Here is a 27660-nt window from a genome sequence, read left to right as displayed (position 1 = left end):
CGTAAGAGGAGTGCTTGCTGGAGGAGTGCTTGACGCCATCTGTCAAGCATGGTAGAGGCAATGTGATGGTCTGGGGGTGCTTTGGTGGTGGTAAAGTGGGAGATTTGTACAGGGTAAAAGGGATCTTGAAGAAGGAAGGCTATCACTCCATTTTGCAACGCTATGCCATACCCTGTGGGCGGCGCTTAATGGAGCCAATTTCCTCCTACAACAGGACAATGACCCAAAGCACAGCTCCAAACTACGCAATAACAATTTAGGGAAGAAGTAGTCAGCTGGTATTCTGTCTATGATGGAGTGGCCAGCACAGTCACCGGATCTCAACCCTATTGAGCTGTTGTGGAAGCAGCTTGACCCTATGGTAAGTAAGAAGTGCCCATCAAGCCAACCAACTTGTGTGAGGTGCTTCAGGAAACATGGGATGAAATCTCTTCAGATTACCTCAACAAATTAACAACTAGAATGCCAAAGGTCTGCAAGACTGTAATTGCTGCAAATTGAGGATTCTTTGACGAAAGCAAAGTTTGAAGGACATAATTATTATTTAAATGTAAAAAAAAAAAAATCATAATTTATAACCTTATCAACGTCTTAAATATATTTCCTATTCATTTTGCAATTCATTTCATGTATGTTGTCATGGAAAACAAGGACATTTCTAAGTGACCCCAAACTTTTGAAAAGTAGTGTATAATTACATTAAGATTATTTAAGGTATACTGTTATAAAAACAGATCAACACAAATCAAGCTTTTCACAGTTTTGCCTGTATTTGTTTCACCTGAGCAGGCTTCCTTGCCAAATTTAGGGCTGGTCTTGCTGCAGACACATGAGCCCCCAAAATATTTTCTACTTGAACTGCAAAAGAGAAAAAAACAAACAATGGTCACAATGAACAGAGGAGGAAACCAAGTCACCTGTCAAAAGGATTATCTGAATGTGTTATATCATGGTAGCAGAGCCATAGTAGTTGAGGAAAAATTTGACACTTTTTTTCTTCATATTTACCATTAGCAAGTTCAATGCAGTTCTCAATGGAGGAGTCTGAACAGCAGATACAGACGCATGTGCTGGTTGATGCTTAAAATATAGGGGGAAAAATACAGAGATAACACTAAGCGCATGGTATCTAATTTAAGGAATTCAGAAAAGAAAATACATGCTGTTTTAGCATGTAAGCATTAATAATTTTACTTAATGTGGGTGAAATCCAGACATCTCTGAAGCCCCCCCGAGCAGAGTTGTCCACGGACCTCCATTGGACAATTCTCTATCTGTAACAATACATAAGGAAGCCTGTGTTAGGACGTCCCCTGCTGGTGACTTCACCATCTCACAGCACTCTCAAGCAACTCACCCCACCACCCATCCCCCACACCCAAAACCAGGAGTCAATGGGTGATAAACTAACTCTCTCTGGAAATTTCGTTAACCTCTTAAAATGTAATGGCAAAATTTAGATTTCTGCCAAAATAGACATTACCAAAAGTAACTTCTATTCATGTGTAATTACATGATTCTGACATATAACAACATTGAGGAAATGAACAGAAGATAGGACTTGTATAGTTCAGAATAGAGGTTGACCGATTAATCGGAATGGCCGATTTTCAGACACCAATTTGGCCGTTTTTTAAAGTTTTTTTTTACACCTTTATTTAATCTTTATTTAACTAGGCAAGTCAGTTAAGAACACATTCTTATTTTCAATGACGGCCTAGGAACGGTGGGTTAACTGCCTTGTTCAGGGGCAGAACAACAGATTTTTAATTTGTCAGCTCGGGGATTCAATCTTGCAACCTTACAGTTAACTAGTCCAACGCTCTAACCACCTGATTACATTGGACTCCACGAGGAGCCTGCCTGTTACGCGAATGTAGTAAGCCAAGGTAAGTTGCTAGCTAGCATTAAACTTGTATTATAAAAAACAATCATAATCACTAATTAACTGCACATGATTGATGATATTACTAGTTTATCTAGCGTGAAAAAGGACTGTCGTTGCGCCAATGTGTACCTAACCATAAACATCAATGCCTTTCTTAAAATCAATTCACAGAAGTATATATTTTTAAACCTGCATATTTCGCTAAAAGAAATCCAGGTTAGCAGGCAATATTAACCAGATGAAATTGTGTCACTTCTCTTGCGTTCATTGCACGCAGAGTCAGTGTATATGCAAGTTTGGGACGCCTAATTTGCCAGAATTTTACGTAATAATGACATAACATTGAAGGTTGTGTAATGTAACAGGAATATTTAGATGCCACTCGTTAGATAAAATACAGAAAGGTTCCGTATTTCACTGAAAGAATAAACGTCTTGTTTTCGAGATGATAGTTTCCGGATTCTACCATTTTAATGACCTAAGGCTCGTATTTCTGTGTGTTATTATGTTATAACTAAGTCTATGATTTGATAGAGCAGTCTGACTGAGCGGTGGTAGGCACCAGCAGGCTCATAAGCATTCATTCAAACAGCACTTTCGTGCGTTTTGCCTGCAGCTCTTCGCAATGCTTCAAGCCTATAAACTCCCGAGATTAGGCTGGTGTAACCGATGTGAAATGGCTAGCTAGTTAGCAGGGTGCGCGCTAATAGTGTTTCAAATGTCACTCGCTCTGAGACTTGGAGTGGTTGTTCCCCTTGCTCTGCATGGGTAATGCTGCTTCGAGGGTGGCTGTTCTCGATGGGTTCCTGGTTCGAGCGAGGAGAGGGACGGAAGCTATACTGTTACACTGGCAATACTAAAGTGCCTATAAGAACATCCAATAGTCAAAGGTTAATGAAATACAAATGGTATAGAGAGAAATAGTCCTATAATTCCTATAATAACAACCTAAAACTTCTTACCTGGGAATATTGAAGACTCATGTTAAAAGGAACCACCAGCTTTCATATGTTCTCATGTTACTATTCCCCAGGTCGTTGCTGCAAATGAGAACGTGTTCTCAGTCAACTTACCTGGTAAAATAACGGATAAAATAAACTGTTCTGAACAAGGAACTTAAACGTTAGCTTTCTTACATGGCACATATTGCACTTTTACTTTCTTCTCCAACACTTTGTTTTTGCATTATTTAAACCAAATTAAACATGTTTCATTATTTATTTGAGGCTAAATTGATTTTATTGATGTATTATATTAAGCTAAAATAAGTGTTCATTCAGTATTGTTGCAATTGTCATTATTACAAATATATAAATTAAATTAAAATCGGCTGAATAATCTACACAAATTACAGCACTACAAGTCATCCATCCATAGAGCAGGGAGACAGGCACAGGCCTCCAGGACCAATGTGTGCTATGTAAAAGTAGCCCAATCATACATTTCAAGTCGAGACAGATTGAGATCACTCTTTACATATTGAAATGTATTTATTTTAAAGCAGATAGATAAATGACTGACACAACCCATAACAAAAGTTCATAATGTAATACCAGATAAGCAAATGTAAAAAATAAAAAAAACATTGAATGCAAAATTGTTGGTATGTTTACAAAAAGGTGTAAAGTTTATCATTTTACTGTTAATTCAATGGGCTGCAGCACTTGAAGCCTCTGTCTCTCTGTGTTGTTAACAACTCTCCTCTGTCTCCTACCATTTTTCATACAGAAATCTCTGAAGTTTTCTCCCACAAAGAAGAAAAGGAAGGGGTCCAGGCAGCTATTCCCTGTGGCAAGACAGAGCGTTACCACGGCGGCCTTCCGAATACCTTGGAGATAGCTGCAAGAATCCACACAACCATTTAGCTGAGCATTCCGCTCTGCTGCCAGGAAGAAGGTTCGTACTACATGATAGGGCAAGAAGCAGATCATGAAGATGCCGAGACCGAGGATAACAAGGGCACAAGACTTCCTCCTGGAAGGCCTCTTCATCCCCTCCACCCCAGCCCTACACTGCCTCAAGCTGAGCAGCACACACGCGTAGCAGACAGAGATGACAGTGAAGGGCAGGGTGAAGCCAACCACCAGGGCAGCACGGTTCAGGACGATGATGGTGCCAAGGCTGCTGCCCAATTCCAGACAGCGGGTCCGCTCTTCCCCCTCCTGGATAGTCCCAGAACTCAGTAGGGGTGCGGAGGCCAGGGACACAAAGATCCAGATGAGTAGACACCCTCCCCAACCACAGGATCCCCCCTCCAGATTCATGAACGTATAGGGGCGCGATACGGCCAGGTAACGGAGGACACTCAGGGCCAGCAGGAAGTAGACAGAGCCATACATGTTGATATAGAATACGTAGGAGACCAGGCGGCAGGTGATGTCCCCAAACGGCCAATGGGAGTCCAGCAGGTAGTATGCTGCCCTGAGTGGCAGTGAGCACACCAGCATGAGGTCAGACAACAGCAGGTTCAACATGTACAGGTTAACTGTGGTGATACTCCTCTTCCTCCTGTACATGCTCAGAAAGACCCAGAGGGAGGCACTGTTGGCTATCAGGCCCAGGAAGAAGAAGAGCAGGTATGCAGCAGGAAACACGCTGCGCTTGAAGCTGTCAATGGGACAATCGCACGTCAGATTCCTCACCTCTGATTCCAAACTCATATTACCTGTGAATAAAGGGAGGGAGACACAGGTATGGAAAATGTACTGCAAGTACTGGAAGGTAAAAAGACAGCAAACAAAAGACTGAAAAGGTGAATACTAATAGTACATTATGTTGAGGCATTTAATTACCTCTTCGCATTTAATCTACTCTTCCGATGCTACCTATTTACCGTACATTTTTACAGCCACATGAGGGGCATAAAGACAGAATCTGATTATATGCTTTACTATCAGATGTTGTGGTTACTTTATAAAACTAGCCAACAACGACTGATAGATTTTTAAACCTGTGTTTTTCTAACAAAAATAGACAGAGACACTTTACAGGAACTATTTTTCACATAGTGCATTTAAGTTTTCAGAACCCTTCCCTTTTTCCACATTTTGTTACATTACAGCCTTATTCTAAAATGGATTAAAAAATAAACACAATACTCTAAAATGGATTAAAAAAATAAACACAATGTCCCATAATGACAAACCAAAACTTTTGCAAATGTGTTTGCCAATGTATTACTAATAAAAACAGAAATACCTTATTTACATACGTTTTCAGACCCTTTGCTATGAGACTCGAAATTGAGCTCAGGTTCATCCTGTTTCCATTGATCATTCTTGAGACGTTTCTACAACTTGATTGGAGTCCACCTCAATTGATTGGACATGATTTGGAAAGGCTATATAATGTCTATATAAAGGTCCCACAGTTGACAGTTCATGTCAGAATAAAAACCAAGACATGAGGTCGAAGGAATTGTCCGTAGAGTTCCGAGACAATATTGTGTCAAGGCACAGATCTAGGGAAGGGTACCAAAAAAAGGGTACCCAAGAACACAGTGGCTTCTACCATTCTTAAGTGGAAGAAGATTGGATGCACCAACACTCTTCCTAGAGCTGGCTGCCGGGAGATGACCAATAACTAGATGGTCACTCTGACAGAGCTCCAGAGTTCCTCTGTGGAGATAGGAGAACCTTCCAGAAGGACATCCATCTCTGCAGCACTCCACCAATCAAGCCTTTATGGTAGAGTGGGCAGAAAGAAGCCACTCCTCAGTAAAAGGCACATGGCTGCCCGCTTGAAGTTTGCCAAAAGGCACCGAAAGACTCTCAGACCATGAGAAACAAGATTCTCTTGTCTTATGAAACCAAGATTGAACTCTTGGCCTCAATGCCAAGCGTCACGTTTGGAGGTAACCTGGCACCATTCCTACGGTGAAGCATGGAGGTGGCAGCATCATGATATGGGGATGTTTTTCAGCGGCAGGGATTGGGAGACTAGTCAGGATAGAGGGAAAGATGAACAAAGCAAAGCAAAGAGAGATCCTTGATGAAAACTTGCTCCAGAGCGCTCAGGACCTCAGACTGCTGCAAAGGTTCAACTTCCAACAGAAAAACAACCCTAAGCACACAGCCAAGCCAATGCTGGACTTGCTTCGGGACAAGTCTCTGAATGTCCTTGAGTGGCCCAGCCAGAGCCATTTTAGAATACGGCTGTAACATAACAAAATGTGGAAAAAGTCAAGGGGTCAGAATACTTTCCGAATTGATGTCCAATGTCTAATTATAATATTTTGTAAATTAATGATATTAGACCAGTGGTCTCCAACCCTGTTCCTGGAGAGCTACCCTTCTGTATGTTTTCGCTCCAACCACAGTTGTAACTAACCTGGTTCAGATGATCAACAAGATAATTATTAGGAACAGGTGTGCTAGATTAGGGTTGGAAGGAAAACCTACAGGACTGTAATACTCCAAGAACAGGGTTGGAGAGCCCTCTATTAGACCTAGCTGATCAGCTGTTGATTTATTTCAGGGAATCTGGTTTCTCATATGTGGATTTAGTATTCACTCGTTTCAACAAGACTAATATCAAATATAACAAAAATAAACATGAGAAAGTTGACAGTACCTCTTTCTGTGGTCCAATACTGTTGCATACTTGTCATCAGTCCAGTGAACCCTGTTGAATCAGTCTTCTGATGGCTGTGGTAGTAAGTGTCTGAACTATATCTGGAGAAAGCCAAACAGAAATGAGTGCAATCTCTTTCTCTACAATGCCTTTAGGGTTTACTCGGGGTGTGACTTCCTCTGATGTATTGCAATACCACTCTGCTGCTCTCCAAGTCCAATTCTACCTCATTTGCCATTGTAAACAGTTCACTGAGGTTATTCAACTGCTATGCAAAGCAACTGTGTGTTCAATTATGTTTTTATGACAAGGCTGTAGCTTTGGGTAAGTTAAGATAACATTTGAAATATGATTGAGACAGTTTATAATGGAATATACAGTTGTCACCGTTTTTTGACAAACCTCTGTGCATGCAATTAGATCCACTTAAGTAGTTTCACAATGTCCTATAAAAAGCAATGTTATAGTGAGTTTTACAGTTTTTACTGTAACATGCAATGTTCGTGTTTTCATTCCATGACAGGCTCTGACCTGTTTTCTTCTGTTTGATTCAACCTTTCTGGAGCATCAGAGATAAAGATCAGTTTAGCATCCGCTCTACACCAAAGTAAAAACAAAACTACTGAGCATAAACACTTCTTCTGATGAACAATCTCTCCAATCCTAGTAACCCACAGTTTTCTTGACCTGAATGTGTCATTTTCGCTGAGCGAGGATGTATTGAACAGGATGTATTATTGAAATGATTCAGTACCTCACTAACAGTGACATATCATCCAAGTGTTACTTATTAAATATTTTTGAATTAAGTACCAAGAAGTACCAATCATTATTACCATCTTATTTGAGGTCAACTACCTGGTAATTTGACTGTCCCCATAAAATAAAGTGTAACGACCAAAGCAAAAAAATTAACCATAAAACCTATAACGTTTTAGACAATGGTAAAAACAAAGGTTTTATTATAGCTTTAGAGAAAGACAGAAATATACAATTAATCACATAGGAAAATCTTTTCCAAATAATTTTAAGGCAGAAAAATACCAAAACATATGTATTTAACATAACATATGTTTAACAATACCTTTGCTATAGAACATGCATTCATTTACAACGTAAAATAAAGTAGATCCTTAACGGAAATGTTGTTTGTCACCCATCTGTCACCCCTTTGGGGGGAATAAGCACTAAGAACCCTCTGTAGTTACTGTGGTTAGATTAGAGCGTCCTCTAGTGGAACAGGGGACTGAGACTGGAGACATCCCTCCTGCCTCACTGTGTAAGTTTATTGGCAGAATCTGTTAGAGCTGGTGTGTGATTGGTGACCGTGGCAGTATGGGTAATTTCGTTTTTTCTACTGGCCAAAATGGTCTGGATGCACATTGTAAGCTGTCGAGGGGAATCAGGGAAATATGTAAGGTTAAGCAGTTACAAGTTAAAGGTATATCAAAACCAGAAAGAAAAAATAAAATGTTGAGAATTGCGGCTTACTGATTGTTGTTTTGCGAGAAGGTCGTGATGTAAGGCCTGTCGTCGCTCTCACTCCTTGTCATTGCTGGTTTTCCAGGTCTGGGCCAGGGCTCTCACCTGCTTCTCACCTACACTTGGGTTATCTTGCCACTGTAAAAACACAAGTCATTGTAATGCGCCTTTGATTTTTTCCACACAATACTTCGAGCCATCAGTGTAATATTAAATACTAATATAATATGAATGTAATATAATATGAGGGACTAACCAAGCGCAACACATAGTCATCCAGGGAGAGGTTCAGTAAGGAATGCAGGGACTTGATGGCCTCGTTGACCTTCTCACAGCTAGAATAAATCACGTTCTGTTTTTCAGGAGAGAGACGCATTCAAATGTTAATGTGAGAGGCATCTATCCACTGACAGATAATCCCAAACAGAAACTTTAGAGATAAGCAACTGATTATCACACAAGTGTGGTGGTGAGACAGGCCTGATACTTTCAGCTGCCCATTAGTTTTCTTGTACAGGGATGACAGACTGACAGCCATAGTTGTGGAGGTGGAGGGGCTGGGAATGTTGGTGTTCATGTGTTCTGCCTTGTTCAATAAGAAAGCACCCTTCATTGTGGAGAGACAAACATACAGATGTTTTTACACATCATACATATATCATTCACACTTATTTTTGAGGAACAAGAGTTCAAGTAAGGAAGTCGCAGTGACTCAAAACCACAATTACTCTATGTTTACAGGCAAGAGCAGAAGAGAGGGGGGGGGGGGGGCGAGCTCCCTTCAATACAGGACCTCCATCAGGCGGTGACAGAAAAATTGCTATAACGTCCAGCAAACGGTACCAGAGCATCGGCTCACAGACGAAAGCCATAAGACTGCTAATTAGTTAATTACAGTGCATTCGGAAAGTATTCAGACCCCTTGACTTTTTCCACATTGTTACATTACAGCCTTACTCTAAAATGAATATAAATAGTTTCCACCCTCATCAATCTACAAAAAATACCCCATGACAAAGCAAAAACTGTTTTTTAGAAATTCTTGCCCAAAAAAACCCTACAAAAAACAATGTAATATCACATTTACATAAGTATTCAGACCGTTTACTCAGTACTTTGTTGAAGCACCTTTGGCAGCGATTACAGCCTCAAGTCTTATTGGGTATTGCGCTACAAGCTTGGCACATCTGTATTCGGGGAGTTTCTCTCATTCTTCTCTGCAGATCCTCTTAAGCTCTGACACAAAATAAGTATTTGGTCAATAACAAAAGTTTATCTCAATACTTTGTTATATACCCTTTGTTGGCAATGACAGAGGTCAAACGTTTTCTGTAAGTCTTCACAAGGTTTTCACACACTGTTGCTGGTATTTTGGCCCATTCCTCCATGCAGATCTCCTCTAGAGCAGTGATGTTTTGGGGCTGTTGCTGGGCAACACAGACTTTCAACTCCCTCCAAAGATTTTCTATGGGGTTGAGATCTGGAGGCTGGCTAGGCCACTCCAGGACCTTGAAATGCTTCTTACGAAGCCACTCCTTCGTTGCCCGGGCGGTGTGTTTGGGATCATTGTCATGCTGAAAGACCCAGCCACGTTTCATCTTCAATGCCCTTGCTGATGGAAGGAGGTTTTCACTCAAAATCTCACGATACATGGCCCCATTCTTTCCTTTACACGGATCAGTCGTCCTGGTCCCTTTGCAGAAAAACAGCCACAAAGCATGATGTTTCCACCCCCATGCTTCACAGTAGGTATGGTGTTCTTTGGATGCAACTCAGTATTCTTTGTCCTCCAAACACAGTTATATTTTGGTTTCATCTGACCATATGACATTCTCCCAATCTTCTTCTGGATCATCCAAATGCTCTCTTGCAAACTTCAGACGTGCCTGGACATGTACTGGCTTAAGCAGGGGGACACGTCTGGCACTGCAGGACTTCAGGCACTGCAGGATTTGAGTCCCTGGCGGCGTAGTGTGTTACTGATGGTAGGCTTTGTTACTTTGGTCCCAGCTCTCTGCAGGTCATTCACTAGGTCCCCCCGTGTGGTTCTGGGATTTTTGCTCACCGTTCTTGTGATCATTTTGACCCCACGGGGTGAGATCTTGCGTGGAGCCCCAGATCGAGGGAGATTATCAGTGGTCTTGTATGTCTTCCATTTCCTAATAATTGCTCCCACAGTTGATTTCTTCAAACCAAGCTGCTTATCTATTGCAGATTCAGTCTTCCCAGCCTGGTGCAGGTCTACAATTTTGTTTCTGGTGTCCTTTGACAGCCCTTTGGTCTTGGCCATAGTAGAGTTTGGAGTGTGACTGTTTGAGGTTGTGGACAGGTGTCTTTTATACTGTTAACAAGTTCAAACAGGTGCCATTAATACAGGTAACGAGTGGAGGACAGAGGAGCCTCTTACAGAAGAGGTTACAGGTCTGTGAGAACCAGAAATCTTGCTTGTTTGTAGGTGACCAAATACTTATTTTCCACCGTAATTTGCAAATAAATTCATTAAAATAAGTACTTTTTTGCCCCACTGTATATATATATATATACATACATACACACTACACTGACACTCATTCACATTCACATATACTACATCCGCACTACGTACTGTTCTTTATTTTACTCTTATTATTATCTATCCTGATGGATAGTACCCTGCCTTTATGTACATATCTACCTCAAATACCTTGTACAGCTGCACAGTGATAAAGTACTAGCACTCCCTGAATATAGATTCCTTCTTATGTATTTTATTCCTCGTGTTACTATTATTTTTTTTTTAACTCTTCATCATTGGGAAGAGCTCGTAAGCAAGCACTTCACGCTAGTCTACACCCGTTGTATTCGACTGCTCACCACTGTCCATGAAAACGTATTTATGTGTGTTGTAAAACTAATGTATAGTAGTTCCTCTTTACCTCTGCCTCGTACTCAGCCCAGGCAGTTTTGCGGTCAGCCTCACTGAGCTCCTCCTCCTCTTTGTGGTCCAGCAGGGACTTGTGTTCATGGTAGCAGACAATCTGCCCTTTACAGTTCTGCAGCAGCTCTGGCCAGCACCATGTCCTGGGAAACACAGACAAACAATGTCAATCAACTCCCTACTCTAATAATTGAGATTATAATGGTCTTGTGTGTTTAATTTGAAGCTCTGGTCACCTTGGGCAGCAGGGGTGTGGTCCTCTTGCTCTTCTTCTCAGAGTTGGGGTCATCCAGCAGGTCTGGCTCAAACATGTAGAGCCCCGTCAGTTCAAACAGTGTGAAGTGTGTCTGTATCTGCTGCTGGTCCACCACCCGGAACGACAGTGATTGCTTGGCCACCTGCCGGTCGTAGATCTTCTCCTCCATAGTGCCCTGGAAAAAATCAGCAATTCAATTTCAGTGATTACAGAATTATATGTAGGGTCCTATAAAATCCGCATTGCGAAGAACGCTGACGGAATCACGGAATCCAGACATTAAAACGGAATTCAACAATATTTAAAAATGTATTGAACTTAGTAGAAAATCAACTAAATATATTATTATAAAATGCATTAATTTGCCAAAGTTCACAAGACATGAACAAAATGCATCAGTGATTCATATTTTCCTGCAACTTTCTGAAAATGGCACAGGAATGTCCCTGTCCGAGTGTGTGTCTGTGTGCAGTGTGCACATTTGTCTAAACTGTGTAACCGTTGCGATGATGCTAATGATAACCTTCTTCTGGTAGAGATGGAAAGGCGTGCCAAAAAAAACATCTAAATGAAACGTTAACTACAAAGGAACCTATGCCTACCTGGCAGAATGATATCATGATTATTTGCATCAATCCAGTGGCCATATGTTTTGCACACTGCAATGCATGAACTCTACAGAAACATAGCTAACATAGCAACGGTCTCTTGCTGGTGCACACTTGCATTAAAGGGTTACTACACCTAAATAACCAAACTTCTTCTAGTTTTCCCAGACCATTTCCCAAAATTGGTCTCCTGAGCATTGTTGTGTACTTAGAACATCCAAATATTTTTTTTTCCTATAAAAAAAGTGAATTTAAGATGGAAAACCTGAAAAAAAAACTGAGGAAAACCGAACCCTGGCCAAACAAAAACGGAGAAAACTGAATTTGGGGAAAAATAAAAAAGATATTATAGGGCCTTATAAACTCAGCAAAAAAAGAAACGTCCTCTCACTGTCAACTGTGTTTATTTTCAGAAAACTTAACATGTGTAAATATTTGTATGAACATAAGATTCAACACTTGAGACATAAACTGAACAAGTTCCACAGACATGTAACTAACAGAAATGGAATAATGTGTCCCTAAACAAAGGGGGGGTCAAAATCAAAAGTAACAGTCAGTATCCTCATGGACTGCACCAGATTTGCTAGGTCTTGCTGTAAGATGTTACCCCACTCTTCCACCAAGGCACCTGCAAGTTCCCGGACATTTCTGGGGGGAATGGCCCTAGCCCTCACCCTCTGATCCAACAGGTCCCAGACGTGGTCAATGGGATTTAGATCCGGGCTCGTCGCTGGCCATGGCAGAACACTGACATTCCTTTCTTGCAGGAAATCACGCACAGAACGAGCAGTATTGCCATGCTGGAGGGTCATGTCAGGATGAGCCTGCAGGAAAGGTACCACATGAGGGAGGAGGATTGTCGTGGAAGATTCAGAATTTGTTGGTAACATATGTAAGATGTTTTATATTCATCAAATGTGTGTAAGTTACTTCTCATCAGAATGGTATTTTTGTATAATACTGTGGCGAGGTTGCAGTTATCTGTTCTATGTCAAGACTAAGTTGCCTGAGAGTCACCGGATTGTGATAGAGCTGATATAATTAAAGATGGACTTTGATAACTAACTCTGACTTGTGTGTGTGGTTTGCTCCCATGATTTGGTAAATAGAGGACATTTCCACGACAGGATGTCTTCCCTCTAACGCACAGCATTGAGATTGCCTGCAATGACAACCAGCTCAGTCCGATGATGCTGTGACAACACCGCCCCAGACCATGACGGACCCTCCACCTCCAAATTGATCCCGCTCCAGAGTACAGGCCTCGGTGTAAGGCTCATTCCTTCGAGGATAAAAACGAATCAGACAATAACCCCTGGTCAGACAAAACCGCGACTCGTCAGTGAAGAGCACTTTTTGGCAGTCCTGTCTGGTCCAAAGACGGTGGGTTTGTGCCCATAGGTGACATTGTTGCCAGTGATGTCTGGTGAGAACCTGCTTTACAACAGGCCTACAAGCCCTCAGTCCAGCCTCTCTCAGCCTATTGCAGACAGTCTCAGCACTGATGGAGGAATTGTGCGTTTTTGGTGCAACTCGGGCAGTTGTTGTTGCCATCCTGTACTTGTCCCACAGGTGTGATGTTCGGATGTACAGATCCTGTGCAGGTGTTGTTACACGTGATCGCCACTGCGAGGATGATCAGCTGTCTGTCCTGTCTCCCTGTAGCGCTGTCTTAGGCGTCTCACAGTACGGACATTGCATGCAATTTATTGCCCTAGCCACATCTGCAGTCCTCATGCCTACTTGCAGCATGCCTAAGGCTCATTCATGCAGATGAGCAGGGACGCTGGGCATCTTTCCTTTGGTGTTTTTTAGAGTCAGTAGAAAGGCCTCTTTAGTGTCCTACGTTTTCATAACTGTGACCTTAATTGCCTACCGTCTGTAAGCTGTTAGTGTCTTAACGACTGATCCACAGGTGCATGTTCATTAATTGTTTATGGTTCATTGAACAAGCATGGGAAACAGTGTTTAAACCCTTTACATTGAAGATATGTGAAGTTATTTGGATTTTTACAAATTATCTTTGAAAGACAGGGTCCTAAAAAAGGGACGTTTATTTTTTTGCTGAGTTTATATGTAATCATACAATGTGTCTCACAATCATATTACAGGAGATAGGTAGACAAACACAGCCTTCAGCTGGCCAAAACTGTACACCCTGAAGATGCTCTGGATGTCATAGGAGGGATTCCACGAAGCATCAAAAATGATGACCCTGTTAGCTGCTACCAGGCTGATCCCAAGGGACCCAGCTCTTGTCGAGATGAGAAACAGACGACCCCTGAAAGAAAAGGGGGGTGAAATTAAATCAAAGGAGTGAGTGTGATCTTAAAAACAGACCATCTCATCAATTCACATTAGGTCTACAATTACTGATGCCTTGCCATATTTTGCACTCCCAATTTTTCAGTTTTTGATTTGTTAAAAAAGTTTGAAATATCCAATAAATGTCGTTCCACTTCATGATTGTGTCCCACTTGTTGTTGATTATTCACAAAAAAATACAGTTTTATATCTTTATGTTTGAAGCCTGAAATGTGGCAAAAGGTCGCAAAGTTCAAGGGGGCCAAATACTTTCGCAAGGCACTGTACTATCGATTGTTTTGGCCCATTTATCATTAAGCAAGGAAGAAGAGTGCACAAAAGTTATGGTCTTCTCTTCACCCGTTTTTGCTCTCGTGCCGTTCATATTGAAATGTTGGATGACATGTCAACAGATGCCTTCATTAATGGTCTGCGCTGCTTCAAAGCCATATGTGGTGCAGTTCGTCAGATTAAATGTGACCAAGGAAGCAACTTAGTGGGAGCCAAAAATGAACTGAAGGAAGCACTCAAGAAAGTTGACATGGACAGGCTGACTGCGTTTCTCGCTGAGAAACAGTGTGACTTCAGCATGAATGCTCCCCCATTCAAGTAACGTGGGCAGCGTCTGGGAGTGACATATCAGGACAGTGAGAGGTGTCCTTAGCTCCACACTCTCTTATGGTAGACTAGATGATTCTTCTCTACGAACCTTTTTCTAGGAAGCAATAGCAATTGTAAACAATCGCCCACTCACAGTTGACATCCTCAATGATCCAAACAGTATTGAGCCACTCACCCCTATCATCTGCTTACTATGAAATCTACCACAGCTCTACCTCCTCCAGGCATGTTCATGAGGGAGGACATATACGCTCGGAAAAGGTGGGGGCATGTTCATTATCTAGCAGAACAGTCTTGGAGTCGCTGGCGAAAAGAGTATCTAGCCAACATCGCCATCAGGCAGTGCTGGCACACCCAGAAGAGAAACCTGCGAATCGGTGTGATGTGATGATGATAGACAATGATCTGCCTAGGAATGAGTGGCGTTTGGGTAGAGTTTCAGAGACTACTGTTGATAAAGATGGACTAGTAAAAAGTCAAAATATGTGTTGGTGATCAGGTGTTAGGCAAGACAGGCAAGCATCTCACCAAGCTGTCAGTATTATAACGACCATTTCAGAAGCTGGTCTTGTTGCTGGAGACTGGTATCTAACCATAATCTAATACTTTTGAATGGTTTGTACTATGATTCCATAACTTTATGATACCCTATTTATGGTCATTTAAAGTACAGAAATAATTTGTGCTTTGTGTTTACCATGTAAATTGCTCCAAATCACTCATGGTTTGGTGGGAGTGTAAATGAAACCCTAAAAACAAGTGTCAGACCACAATGTAAATTGGACAGTGCAGTTAAATGAAGAAGAATTTAAGCTTTCTACCAATATCAGATATGTCCATGTCCTTGGAAATTTTCTAGTTACTTACAACCTCATGCTAATCTGCTAATCACATTAGCTCAACTGTCCCGTGGACGGGACTCCGATCCCTAAATACATTTTTACAAATAAACATTTTGACAGCATGTTTTTTGCCTATTTTACGCACAAAGGGTACATGAGAAATGGGCGCGAGAGAAAAAGGAAAATTACTTTTTTTGTACACGCGTCCTAGAAACAAAGTTAAACTTAGCACCTAGCTGGAAAGAGAACAAGGTATTTACTGTCTTTCAATATTGGTCTTGTTGCTGAAATCTTTCTAATTCTTTACGGATATTTGTATTGTAATTGATTTTCTGAAGTCTGCTAGGAATATAACATTATTAGCTGTAGCCTAGCTCCAGTGTTGGTTCTGGCTAAAATTAGTTAATCTTGCACCACATTAACAAGCTATTAGCACGTAATCAACTATTTGGGTAGAAATTCTCATGCATATTGATGCATTTGATGTACGAAGCATGCCAATGTAAAGTTGTGTAAAAGTGTATTGTTTGGGCACTGTATTGTTTATATTGTAAGAGCATTTTTGGTTTGTTTCTCCATCAGCTCTTACGGTGTTTATGGAAATGGTATCGCATTAAACTTTCATGAACCATCAGTTTGAGAGTTGACCATTCATTCAGCTGGGGATGCGACAACAAGTGATTGGTTACCTCATCAACACTGAAGTCAGACAGCACAATATATGAGGGTTGCTGCTTCTTCTGTAGATAACTACGGACTGATTCCCTCTCGACTCTAGAGGTAGATGATGTAGAGCTAAGGAGACAAAAGAGCAGAAAGTTATTTCACTAATGCACATGTAATGAAAGAAATGCACATGTAATGAAAGAAAATTAGGTTTCTTTCCTGGTTAGCAGCGCTGACCAATAAGGAGTCTTATCTTTTGAGCATCTGTTCATTGCCCTCGTTCTCCGATTGGCTCAGCTCTTCACTCATACCAGACTCTTCCTGCTGTGATTGGCTATCATCATCACTACTCTGGCTATCCAATTTCTCACCTGATGCACTGGAAGAAAGCAGAGAATGAGTTTACTCTGGGTAACAGAGCCACTCCACCACTAGGGCACTGATGGTATCCAATCATAGTCGTACCACAGAACCCATCCCATGCAAACCGTTGGTTCTTCTAGACTTCCTGACTTTCTGCTCAATCCCATTTTCATCAGCGGTTTTCTGATCACTTGGATTTCCATTGTCAACGCTGAGCTTGTGGCGTAGCAGACGATGTCTGTGACGTGTTTTACTGGACTCAAGAGGTCAAATTGGAAGTCTCCCCTGCAGCAGAAACAACATGGTATATTGTCAGGAGGACATCATATTCCTATAGTGAATCTCAATGCAACCTGTACACTAACACACAGTAACACAGGGTGATGGTTTAGATCACAACAATAATGGGCCTACTAGATCACAACAATAATGGGCCTACTTTAAAATGTTCAGTTACTAAGCAACAGGTGATGTCAGATAAGTATTTCAGCCTAATGTCAAAAAAATTGCCTTATTGAAAGGAACACTAAATTGAGCTTATTGCTGCATCTCAAAATAAACTTGAAATTGTAGCGGTGGTATGGAGGGATCACTCACCATTCTCATCTGAGCTTTCATCTTTCCCATCTTCTTGCTCCTTCTCTTCCCTGTCAGACTCATCATGTGATGACTCCACGTTTGAAGAGAAATCCTCCCCCGATGAGTAGTTGGCTTTGATTTGGGCCAAGAGCATTTTCTTAGCGATTCTTTCAGAAGCAAGGGAGAGAGGGAAAGGGACCGGGGGATCATTTTAATGATCATCACATCAAATCCATCAAGCACTGATTAATAGGTTTATTCTCTAAAGGAACTTGTCTTTATATAGAAATTAGCAAACAAGATGCAGGATTTCACATTAAACTTAATATTACCAGGAGATACATTTATTCTAGAATTAATGAAAATAACAAGGTAATGTTAGCTATTCTAGTATCATTTTGCAGTCCCCGGCCTGCAAACAGCCAACAATATAGTTTAAGTGACTATGAGAGGGGAAAGGCCATTGCATTAAGTAGTTGAATGTTTTCTTTACTGATGTGAATACACTAGATGACGAAGAGTATGTGGACACCTGCTCATCAAACATTTTATTCCAAAATCATGGGCATTAATATGGAGTTGGTCTCCCTTTGCTGTTATAACAGCCTCCCCTCTTCTGGGAAGGCTTTCCACTAGATGTTGGAATATTGCTGCAGGGACTTGCTTCCATTCAGCCAAGAGCATTAGTGAGTTTGGGCGATTAGGCCTGGCTCGCAGTTGGCATTCCAATTCATCCCAAAGGTGTTCAATGGGGTTGAGGTCAGGGCTCTGTCCAGGCCACTCAAGTTCTTCCACAACAATTTTGACAAACCAATTCTGTATTGACCTCGCTTTGTGCATGGGGCATTGTCATGCTAAAAAAGGAAAGGGCCTTCCCCAAACTGCTGCCACAAAGTCAGAATCGTCTAGAATGTCATGGTATGCTTTAGCGCTAAGATTTATCTTCACTGGAACTAATGGGTCTAGCCAAAACGATGAAAAACATCCCCAGACCATCATTCCTTCTCTACTGAACTTTACAGTTGGCATTACCAGATTACCAGCTGGCCAAACCCAGATTCGTCAATCGGACTGCCAGTTGGTGAAGCGTGATTCATCACTTCAGAGAACGCGTTTCCAGAGTCCAATGGTGGTGAGCTTTACACCAGTCCAGCCGACACTTTGCATTGCGCATGATCTTAGGCTGGTGTGAGTCTGCTCAGCCAGACACCCATTTCATGAAACTCCTGACGAACAGTTATTGTGCTGACGTTGCTTCCAGAGGCAGTCTGGAACTCAATAGTGAATGCTGCAATCAAGGACAGACGTGCTACAGCAAATCGGCAGTCCCGTTCTATGAGCTTGTATGGCCTACCACTTCACAGCTGAGCCGTTGTTGCTCCTAGACATTTCCACTTTACATTAACAGCAATTACAGTTCACCTGGGCCGCTCTAGCAGGGCAGAAATTTTACGAATTGACTTTTTGGAAATGTGTCACCCTATGAGTGTCATATTGAAAGTAACTGAGCTCTTCTGTAAGTCCATTCTACTGCCATTTTTTGTCTATGGAGATTGCATGGCTGTGTGCTAAATTTAATACACCTGTCAGCAACAGGTGAAATAGCCAAATCCACAAATTTTAAGGGGTGTAGACATACTTTTGCATATATAATGTATGCTGTGAGCAAATAGAGCTAAAACACTGTCAAGGACAGTTTCACAATTTTGTCTTAACGCAACACATTGAGGAGTCAAAAGTCAGGTGACTTAATGACCTTGTAAACAACCCCTCCATAACAAATATCTAAGACGTATCACTCAGAACAAGATGAACAAACCCAGTCCTATGTAGAATAAGGAAGACATACGAGACATCATAAAGGGTATTAATTTATTACAACGAATAGTTTCTCTTACAGAGTTCATTCAATTACAAAAGTAAGAACATATCCTTGTTTAATGCATGCTCTACAAGTAACAGGCCTCTACAAGGCTAACACTACAGCACCTCAGAGCTAAAGACAACATAAATGATTAATTCAATTTGAAAATACGTTTTCTAACCACTGTTTTTTTAGTTGGTACGAAAGAAAGTTTGTAAAGGGTAAAAAAAAAAAAACAGGGTCAAAATGGTTTTGTAGGGCATTTTCCAAGTTCGATACTCATCCATTTATACATGAATATGTTTTGCAGAAAGAATCCTTTTGGCAGATAGTAATAGTTGAACGAAGCCTCTGATGAAGCCTCAGCGCGAAGTACGTGTACATGATGAGGGCCCCATATGAGGCAGTAACAAACAGCAGCGGCCGGCAACAGCCTCGGCCTGGGCCTTACCTCAAGTGTTTAAACTGGGAAGAGAAAAGTGGAAGAAAAAAAGACACTTCACTACATACTCGTCTCACAGCAATGTTGTAAGGCTGACCTCAGAGGTCACAAAGTTGTGGTTGAATAAAATGCATTACAACCACTCCACAGGACCAGCTTTCAGAGCTGTTGCTTAGGGCATCAAGCTCCTCCAAAGTGAAATGCAATTGCATTTAAACTTTCAATAATTTTAAATGTAGCTAAATGGCCAATAAATGTGGCCTTGCATGCAAAACAGACATGAAAATACTGAAAATATGATTATGGATCAAGTACAATAAACAAAGCATACAAGAAATTCAGCTTGGTGCCTGTGGTAAGAAAGAAAAAAAAGGCTCAAAAATACAGTACAGTAGGCCTAATAATCAGTGTATTTGGTATACTGCTGTTTAGCATCACAAGTCCTCCTTCTCTGCTAAGCCCTCAACCTGTCAGAAGCGATAAATCATCCATTTTAAAATGGAATCAAGCAGAATAGATTGTATTGCCAGTCTGTTCAGAGAGAATCGGATCATCAACCCATCGTATTAGTACGAGTGTGAGAATAGCAGCACGTAAAACAGCCACATCACCACTGGCATATTGCACATGAATGTTATCAATATATCAAAGAAAGAAATGTCCATATGGTAACCATATACCAACAGAATTACCAAATACTAGCAGAAACTTCTATGATTTTACAATGACTTACAGAAATTAGCTAAATCCAGCAGCCACAAGGGCAGTGGTGGAAAAAGTACTAAATTGTCATACTGGAGTAAAAAGTAAAAGATGCCATAACAGAAAATGACTCAAGTAAAGTAACCCAGTAAAACAGTACTTGAGTTAAAGTGGCTTAAAATTGACTTAAGCAGTGGTGGAAAAAAACACTTAATTGTCATACTTGAGTAAATGTAGAAGCTATACATCAAATTCCTTATATTATGCAAACTATTTTATTCACGGACAGCCAGGGGCACACTGCAACACTCAGAAATAATTTATAAAAGGCAGTATTTGTGTCTTTAGTGAGTTCGCCAGATCAGAGGCAGTAGGGATGACAACCCGTTATATTGATAGGTGCGTGAATTTAACTATTTTGCGGTCCTGCCTGAGCATTTGAAATGTACCAAGAACTTTTTGGTGTCCAAGAAAATGGGAGTAAAAATAACCTATTTTCTTTAGGAATGTTGTGGAGTAAAAGTAAAAAAGTTCAAACATAAATAGTACAGATACACAAGAAAATAACTTAAGTGGTACTTCAAAGTATTTTTACTTGGTTACTTTTACACCACTGTACAAGGGTTCAGTCATGTACAATACTGCCACCCTAAAGAATGCCTGATCATGAGTTGACCATTAGGGCATATATAATATCATCAGGGTCTGGGATCTAAATCCCAGTCACTTCAGAAATAACATAAAATTCCATGATGACTAATTCCCCGTTAGAGGAACATAATTCACCCCATCTAGTATAATGATATCCAGATCTGTAAGTGAAGTCTCAGGGCATTTTCAGGTTTGTATTGTGTACACTGGTGTGGATTGGTGGTGTGGTTTATTAGTTAACCATTTCAGGATATGTTTTGCGAAAAACTAAAATTCTACAAAAACATCACCTTGCTGGCTTGTTTTCATGCATGTAACTTGTACTACCATCAGACTATAGATCAAGAACCGAATCCAGATTCAAATGAGTGCAACTTAACATATTTGGAGCAAATAAAATTCTACATTATTTACAAATAATACAATCAAATCCTTAACATGGCTTAAAATAAGTTTAAATATTCAGAATACAGTTATTAATTTTTGTAAAAAATTAAAAGAATACTGTATGTGGAAGAAATAAGGATGATTTATAGCAGGGGTGTCAAACATACGGTAGGCTGGGGGGGCGTGCAATCTACCTTAAACTGACTCAAACCAAATTGAAACTGTAAAAACGATAATCAAACAACATTCATAGTTTCTTGACTGAGTCTAGTTCATTAATAAATCCCAGAAATTAAAGCTAGACAGTCAAGGACCATCGCAAATTCCAAAAACGACGGATAGGAAAAAAATAGCACATTTTGACGGCAAGGAAATATCAAAAATATTCTGTGCGGCCTTCTGAACCTCATTTAAGACTGAATGCGGCCCCGGGGGGGGGAAATAGTTTGACACCACGGACTTACAGAATTGTTAACCAATGAGAAACTATGAGATAAAAATAATTTGTTTAATCTGTTTTAATAAGTGTATTATGCTTTTGTGCAAACTGATGCATTAAACAGCATTTTCCCCTTCTGCTAATAGACACGTCACATTTAACTTCAAATTAAAGACAAAAATGAATTAAAGAATAGGTAATCAACGAAAACAGAGTGGCATAAGTGGCTATCATTTATAACATAGCCTAAGCGAGGTATGAGGAGGGGTTTCTCCCTGCACTTGACATGTACCTCTGAACTTAACACTATAAATGATATGGGATAGCTGCTGGTTTACTGCAGCTGCGAGTTGGACGAGACCGGTTCGATTGGGACAGGGTCTTGACAACAGAGGAGTCCCCATTATTAGCACTCAACTTAGGGTTCCGTGGCATGGCCTTTCTCCTGCGCCTAGGGTGTGTTACAAACGCTATGTCCGTTCGCTCTGAACCATACCTATTTTCTGGATCGTCATCATCTTCTGCTGCCCAAGAAGGCCCAGACTGGGGCTGCTCTTCATCGCCTACAGAGTACAAAAAAATGGAGGTTAGTTCAACATTTGGCACAGGAAATCTACACTGCAAGCTGAAAATGGTTACAATACAGCTCATGAATGCAGTGCATTGTCTAAAAAGTACAGAGAAAGTGAGAGACCAGCTCACCGGACGACTGGTGGAAAGCTGCTGCCCCCAGTAAAGCCACCTCCTCAGTGATAGGCTTGATCTTCTGGTCACCACTGACATCGCTAGACTCAGAGTCCAGGTCCCCCTCTTCTTGACTGGAAGAGGATGGCGTCTGCTTCATTCTATGCTCGGATTGAGGTGTGCTTTGAGGCTTGGCTGCCTGGGTATTACCCTCCTTGCTGGATGTAGATTCATCCTCTTTCTTGACCTTCCGAGGTCTGCCCCTGGGCCTATGTTGAGGACTATCCTTGCTGGGAGTAGGTTCATCCTCTCTCTTAACCTTCCGAGGCCTCCCCCTGGGCCTGGTCATGGTCTTGATCTCCTTCTGCAGGTCCGGATCGTCACTGGAGGAATCAGAGTCAGAGGAGCGGTCTGGCACCTTGCGTTTCCGGACAACTCTTTCTGGAGAGAGGGGCGTGTTCTTCTTCAGGCCGAATAGGCATTTCTTGGTCACACTCCGATGGTCTCCATCGTCACTCTCGGCTTCGTCTGAACTACGCGTCATGGCGGCCCGCTGGAGGACAGCTGGGACCTCATCGGAGTCAGAGTCATCAGTTCCTCTCCCAAGCCCTACCTCGTCAGCTCCTTGAGGCACTTCAGCATTGGGGCTGGTGTCAGGGTCCGAGTCACTCTCACTGTCTGCACCCGAGGGGGTCGGCTGGGTCTTGCCCTCACCTGGCCTGCGCAAGGGTGTGGTCTTTACCCGAGGTGAGCGTCTATTATCTGGTTCCTCTTCCAGTTCCAGAGATTCACTTCCCTCAGCAGATTCATACTCCCCCTCTGTTACAAGTTCAATAGATTCACAGTCTCCCTCCCGTTCCTCCACTTTTTCTTTTCTCTCTTCCTCTTCCTCCTCTGCCTCCAACTCCACTTCCACCTCCAACTCTGGGGGGCCAGAGAGTGGCTCTTGTTCAACAGGGGCAGGTGAAACTTGCACCACCAGTTGTTTTGTCACGTTGCAAGCATCTTCTCCAGGCTTGGAGTTTTTCCGCGGCCTGCCTCTACCTCGTCTGGGAATTATCTCTGTGCCAAGGACACCTTTCATTTCAATTGAGGACGAAGGCCTTCCATCATCCATAAAGCCATTTGAGTCTGAATCATTCTCTTCCAAATGTTCAGCTGCAATTTTCTTTAAGTAATGAAGGCCATTCTTATCAGAAATGTCAATTTCCACACAACCCTCTTGTTCTTGTTGAGGTACATCAGTATCATCAAACGTGGGGTTTTCGCCACCATTTGGCAAACCCATCTCTCTGAACTCCTCCAAAAGGGCTTCCTCCAGAGCCGTCTGAGACTTCTTCAGACCCTTCAGTACTGACTGGAAAGTCTTCAAGTATTGTAGCTTTAACTCAGTTGTCTGTTTCTGCTGCATGCCACCTTGAATGAACTTCACAAAAGTTGTGTTTACAGTGTTTGTAGAGTCCACCAGGTTTTTAGCCTTTTTGGCCATCTCCTCTGGAATTTGAAGGGTGTTGTAGTTGAACACAACGTGACCATCCATGCCACTATGGTTCCAATGACCCACGGGAATGTTTTGAGAATGCCTTGGATGGGAGTCATAATGTCCAGATTTTCCCTCGCCCCTGCCCCTCTTGCGGTGGTCTGGCCACAAATGCCCCAAGTTGTCAAGGACGTTGTCACAAGCGACAACCAGGTCCAGAAGAGGCTCTGGGCTACATACATAGCAGTACCACTTACTCTCCTCATCCAGGATGCCAGACAACTCTTTTCGCCCCAGGTTCCGCAAAATGCATTTCTTACAGAAGGCATTGGGGCAAAAGTCGCAGCAGATCAGGTTTCCCCCCTCTGCACACCATCTGTAAAAAGCAAATATAATAGATTGAAGTAATGATTAACGTAACAACCTGTATGTTTATTAACATCTCAGGATTTGCTTGGAGCATCTGGTTGTATAAGAGAACCACCCCATCATACCTGCACTGTTCATCCATGCCATCACAATCCTTGCTGATATCATCACTTGAGTAATACTTGAAACAAGACTGAGAAAGAATAATAAGACAAGAAAATTAGGAATGGAGCCCCTAAAAATGTAGATGAGCTCAACAACATTGTTGGAGAATGCCCATTATAACCAATGTGATATTAAGCCTATTTATTTCATTGACCCATTATTTGACAGACCCAGGATCCTCTCACCTTGCAAATAAGAACTTTGAGTACTGGATGCTGATAGAAGGAGTCCCTCTGGAAGTGGTTAACTTGCTGGCCACAGGCTGTACAGCTAACAATCTCCAAGTGTTCCCCACCTACAAACACACACCAATCGTCATTCTGCGGCACACTATTTTAAGGTAAAGGATATCTCTTTTCCCATTAATTAACGAAAGCTCACCTCCACGTCTCCTAGAAAAAGCTCTCTTCAGACTGCCAGATTTTCCACAACGGAATTCAGGACCTCTGAAGTCATCTCTGACATTTTCCACTGGCTCAGGTCTCACCAGTACAGTGCCTGTGCATAAGACATGTAAAAACCCATGAATGAAGACCAAAGCATTTTCAGTTCATAAATGCATTATTACATTATTCATTTTCTGTGTAAATATCTCCATACAGGTTCATTGCAAGCAGTAGTAGAACAACTAACCTTTCGGTAATCTTGTTACATCAGGATAACCGTTTGAATTGATGATCAAGCCGTCATCATCATCATCACTTTCATTTGAAGCACCAGATTCATCCAGTCCACTGTGTTTAATCACAACTGAAGGTTTTCTGTAACACAAGTGACATCCATTATAGTATGCACATACATCAAAATACTGTGTTTTTATGTTTCCCCATCCATAAACAATGTACATGAACTATCAAATTAGTCAAAATATCAGAAGGAAGCCCACCTCCTGGAACCACATCCAGACTGCTTCAAGGTGTCGGTTGAGGTCTGTTGAGGCTGTATTCAACAAGAACATTTTACAAATATATCTTCTAGATCTGCATCAACACTGAATACTCTTTGGTCTATAACCGCATAAACGGATACTTCTCATGATAATACCTCAAGAGGGGTTCGGTCTGTTGAGTGTGGCTCCACACAGTCCTTGTTTGTCATACCTGTGAATTAAAAATCAGTAGGCAATTGTGAGTCACTACTAATATTACAACAAACACCACCACGCCTGAGTTAAAGTTTCACTTATTAAAGTTCTCACCATCAGGACTTTCTGTCACCAGTCTGTCCTCATCATCCTCTGGAGCATGAGCCAAGAATTCATGCAGTTTGGTCACCAACACATCGAGCTTGCTCGTGCCAGGAGGAACGCTAAAAATAACGAATAGAATGACCAGTAATTAAACATGTCCTCAATCATGCGAGTTTCTTTCAACACCCCCCCCCCCCCCCCCAATCGGTCCATTTCCTTCAGGCACAGTTATTATCATGATTCAATACTTGGCTAGTAATGCATTCCAGATCATTGACAAAACAATTTAGTTAGCTAACGTTAGCTAGCTAATATTCGCTAGTAGCTATCATACTTAAATATCAAACAAAATGAATAACTTTGGGTACAGATATGTGGCCATATTGATGCACGTACTAATTTTATGTAAATCTTACAAGTAGCACTAGAAGCTTCAATGTGAGAACTGACTAACTAGCTACTTTAGGACTATCTGCAGCAAATAAACTAGCTAGTTAGCTATTGCTTGCCCGATTAGCTTGCTCAGGCAGCTGGAGACCTTTGCTATATTAACGTTACCTGAGCATCTCTGAGGACATCTTGAGCTGGTCAAATGCACCTTATGCAAACGGCGCACTATATGGGCTTATTCCCCCCAATATTTCACAATTACCCTCATTATTGCAAGTAATTTCTGCTCAGATTTCTAACACAATGCCAGACACCGACAGAGGCGCTAGCTAAGCAAAAATGGCGCTGTTTCTCCGATGCCTTCGTCATTGCGACTGCGCAGACTTGAAAATGGGCGCGTTCCAGTCTGTAGACCTACCACAGAAAGAACAATGAGCTAGTTATAAAAATATATATATTTGGGCGTACTGTATCTCGGTATAAAGAATGTAGCTGTGTTCGAATACTCAAACTGTATACTACCTACTATTAGTTAATTTTAGTATACTGTAAACGAAACGTAGCATTTCAATTGAGCCTACTACAGTTTCGCCTGTCTACCGGAAGTTGATTATGTTGCTATGCAACATCTTGCTAGCTTGTTAGTGTAACAAATGACTAGCTAGACATTTTATGATTTCGGGTGTTTCGTAAATTCAATCTGGAGTGCGTTTGGGCGTTCATAAATACAGAGCATTGTCAGATTGTCTGTTTGTACATCCAGAGCCCACACTGGACACTCTGGCTGAGGAATAGGGTTGAACCGAGTGTTCAACGGCAGTCAAGCACCCAAGCTAACTGGCTAACGTTGGCTAGCTACTTCCAGACACAAATGAGAGAACACTTCACTCTGACCATTTTACTCACCCTAGCAGAGGTGGTTAGGCTGTTTTCATTTCATCCAGAGCGTTAGTGACTGTAACTGTGCTGTTGGCAACAATTTAATTAAGCTTTTTTTTGCCAACGTTCACTGATAACGGCCACATTCAACAGTGTTGAGCATTCCTACATTAATCAGATATGTGCTCTGGCACGCTCAGATGAGAGTGCTCTGAAATCGGAGTAAATAGCCAGAATTAACAATGCCCATTGAGAACGCACGACTATAGCACTTAGCTAAGAATGTGAATAATCAAGTCAATTAACATTGTGTAGTTAGTTAATATACTAACCTGGCAAGTTCGATGTATTAGCCAAATAACGTTAGGTAACTAGCTAACATATCGTAACATACTGCTGTAATGCTATGCGGTTCGGAAGGATATTGTAGCTAACAAATTGTCAGTCATCATAACTTATTTGAAAAGTCATTACTTTATTACATTGCTCAACATTTTCTTAACATTTGTCATAGTTAGTTAAAGCAATTCATTAGTATCCACTCTCGTCGAACTTCGCCTGTATATTTTCCACCATTTTCTTCACATCTGAAAACGTTGTGAAGCCACACCCATTTTCTGAAGAATGGCATTATGGGACCTAAAAGCATGGAAATACGTCCACTGCTTGTATACTTCTTATTTTGGCGAATTTAGTATGACATCCGGGAACCTTTGGCATACTAACTATATCCATACTATGACCTATAAGCATACTTTATACTCATTGTACATCAGAAATAGTGCAGTTAGTATGAGGCAGCAGTCCAAACACTTCTGATGACGTTTCATTTTTTTATTTAACTTTTATTTAACCAGATAGGCTGGTTGAGAACAAATTCTCATTTACAACTGTGACCTGGCCATGACGTCTGACGAG

The 27660-nt window shown here is 41.4% G+C and overlaps 1 protein-coding gene and 1 pseudogene across 2 annotated transcripts; both read right to left on the bottom strand.

Moving 5' to 3' along the window:
• Positions 1-849: 849 nt before the first annotated feature.
• On the bottom strand, positions 850-4548 carry LOC110536832 (cysteinyl leukotriene receptor 2-like). The gene is made up of 2 exons (XM_021622507.1): positions 3697-4548; positions 850-858 (listed from the first exon to the last, which is right to left on the bottom strand). The coding sequence occupies exons 1-2, from the start codon at positions 4546-4548 to the stop codon at positions 850-852; spliced, it is 861 nt and encodes a 286-aa protein (XP_021478182.1).
• A 2931-nt stretch (positions 4549-7479) lies between these two features.
• Positions 7480-26242, bottom strand: LOC110536831 (annotated as a pseudogene). The gene is made up of 18 exons (XR_005035260.1): positions 26032-26242; positions 25483-25592; positions 25329-25384; positions 25171-25223; positions 24918-25045; positions 24666-24782; positions 24470-24579; positions 24245-24312; positions 22289-24126; positions 22083-22149; positions 17120-17268; positions 16531-16538; positions 12401-12562; positions 11096-11290; positions 10858-11002; positions 8199-8294; positions 7952-8080; positions 7480-7849 (listed from the first exon to the last, which is right to left on the bottom strand). The product of XR_005035260.1 is annotated as a transcriptional regulator ATRX-like (transcript).
• Positions 26243-27660: the final 1418 nt, after the last annotated feature.

This window comes from Oncorhynchus mykiss, chromosome 12 (assembly GCF_013265735.2).
Source record: "Oncorhynchus mykiss isolate Arlee chromosome 12, USDA_OmykA_1.1, whole genome shotgun sequence".
Taxonomy (NCBI): Eukaryota; Metazoa; Chordata; class Actinopteri; order Salmoniformes; family Salmonidae; genus Oncorhynchus; species Oncorhynchus mykiss.
The sequence above is the reverse complement of the archived record's forward strand: the minus strand, read 5'-3'. Positions and strand labels throughout refer to the sequence as shown.

Coding starts and splice junctions, on each gene's coding strand:
- LOC110536832 (XM_021622507.1), bottom strand. CDS start 4,548: ATGAGTTTGGAATCAGAGGTGAGGAATCTGACGTGCGATTGTCCCATT.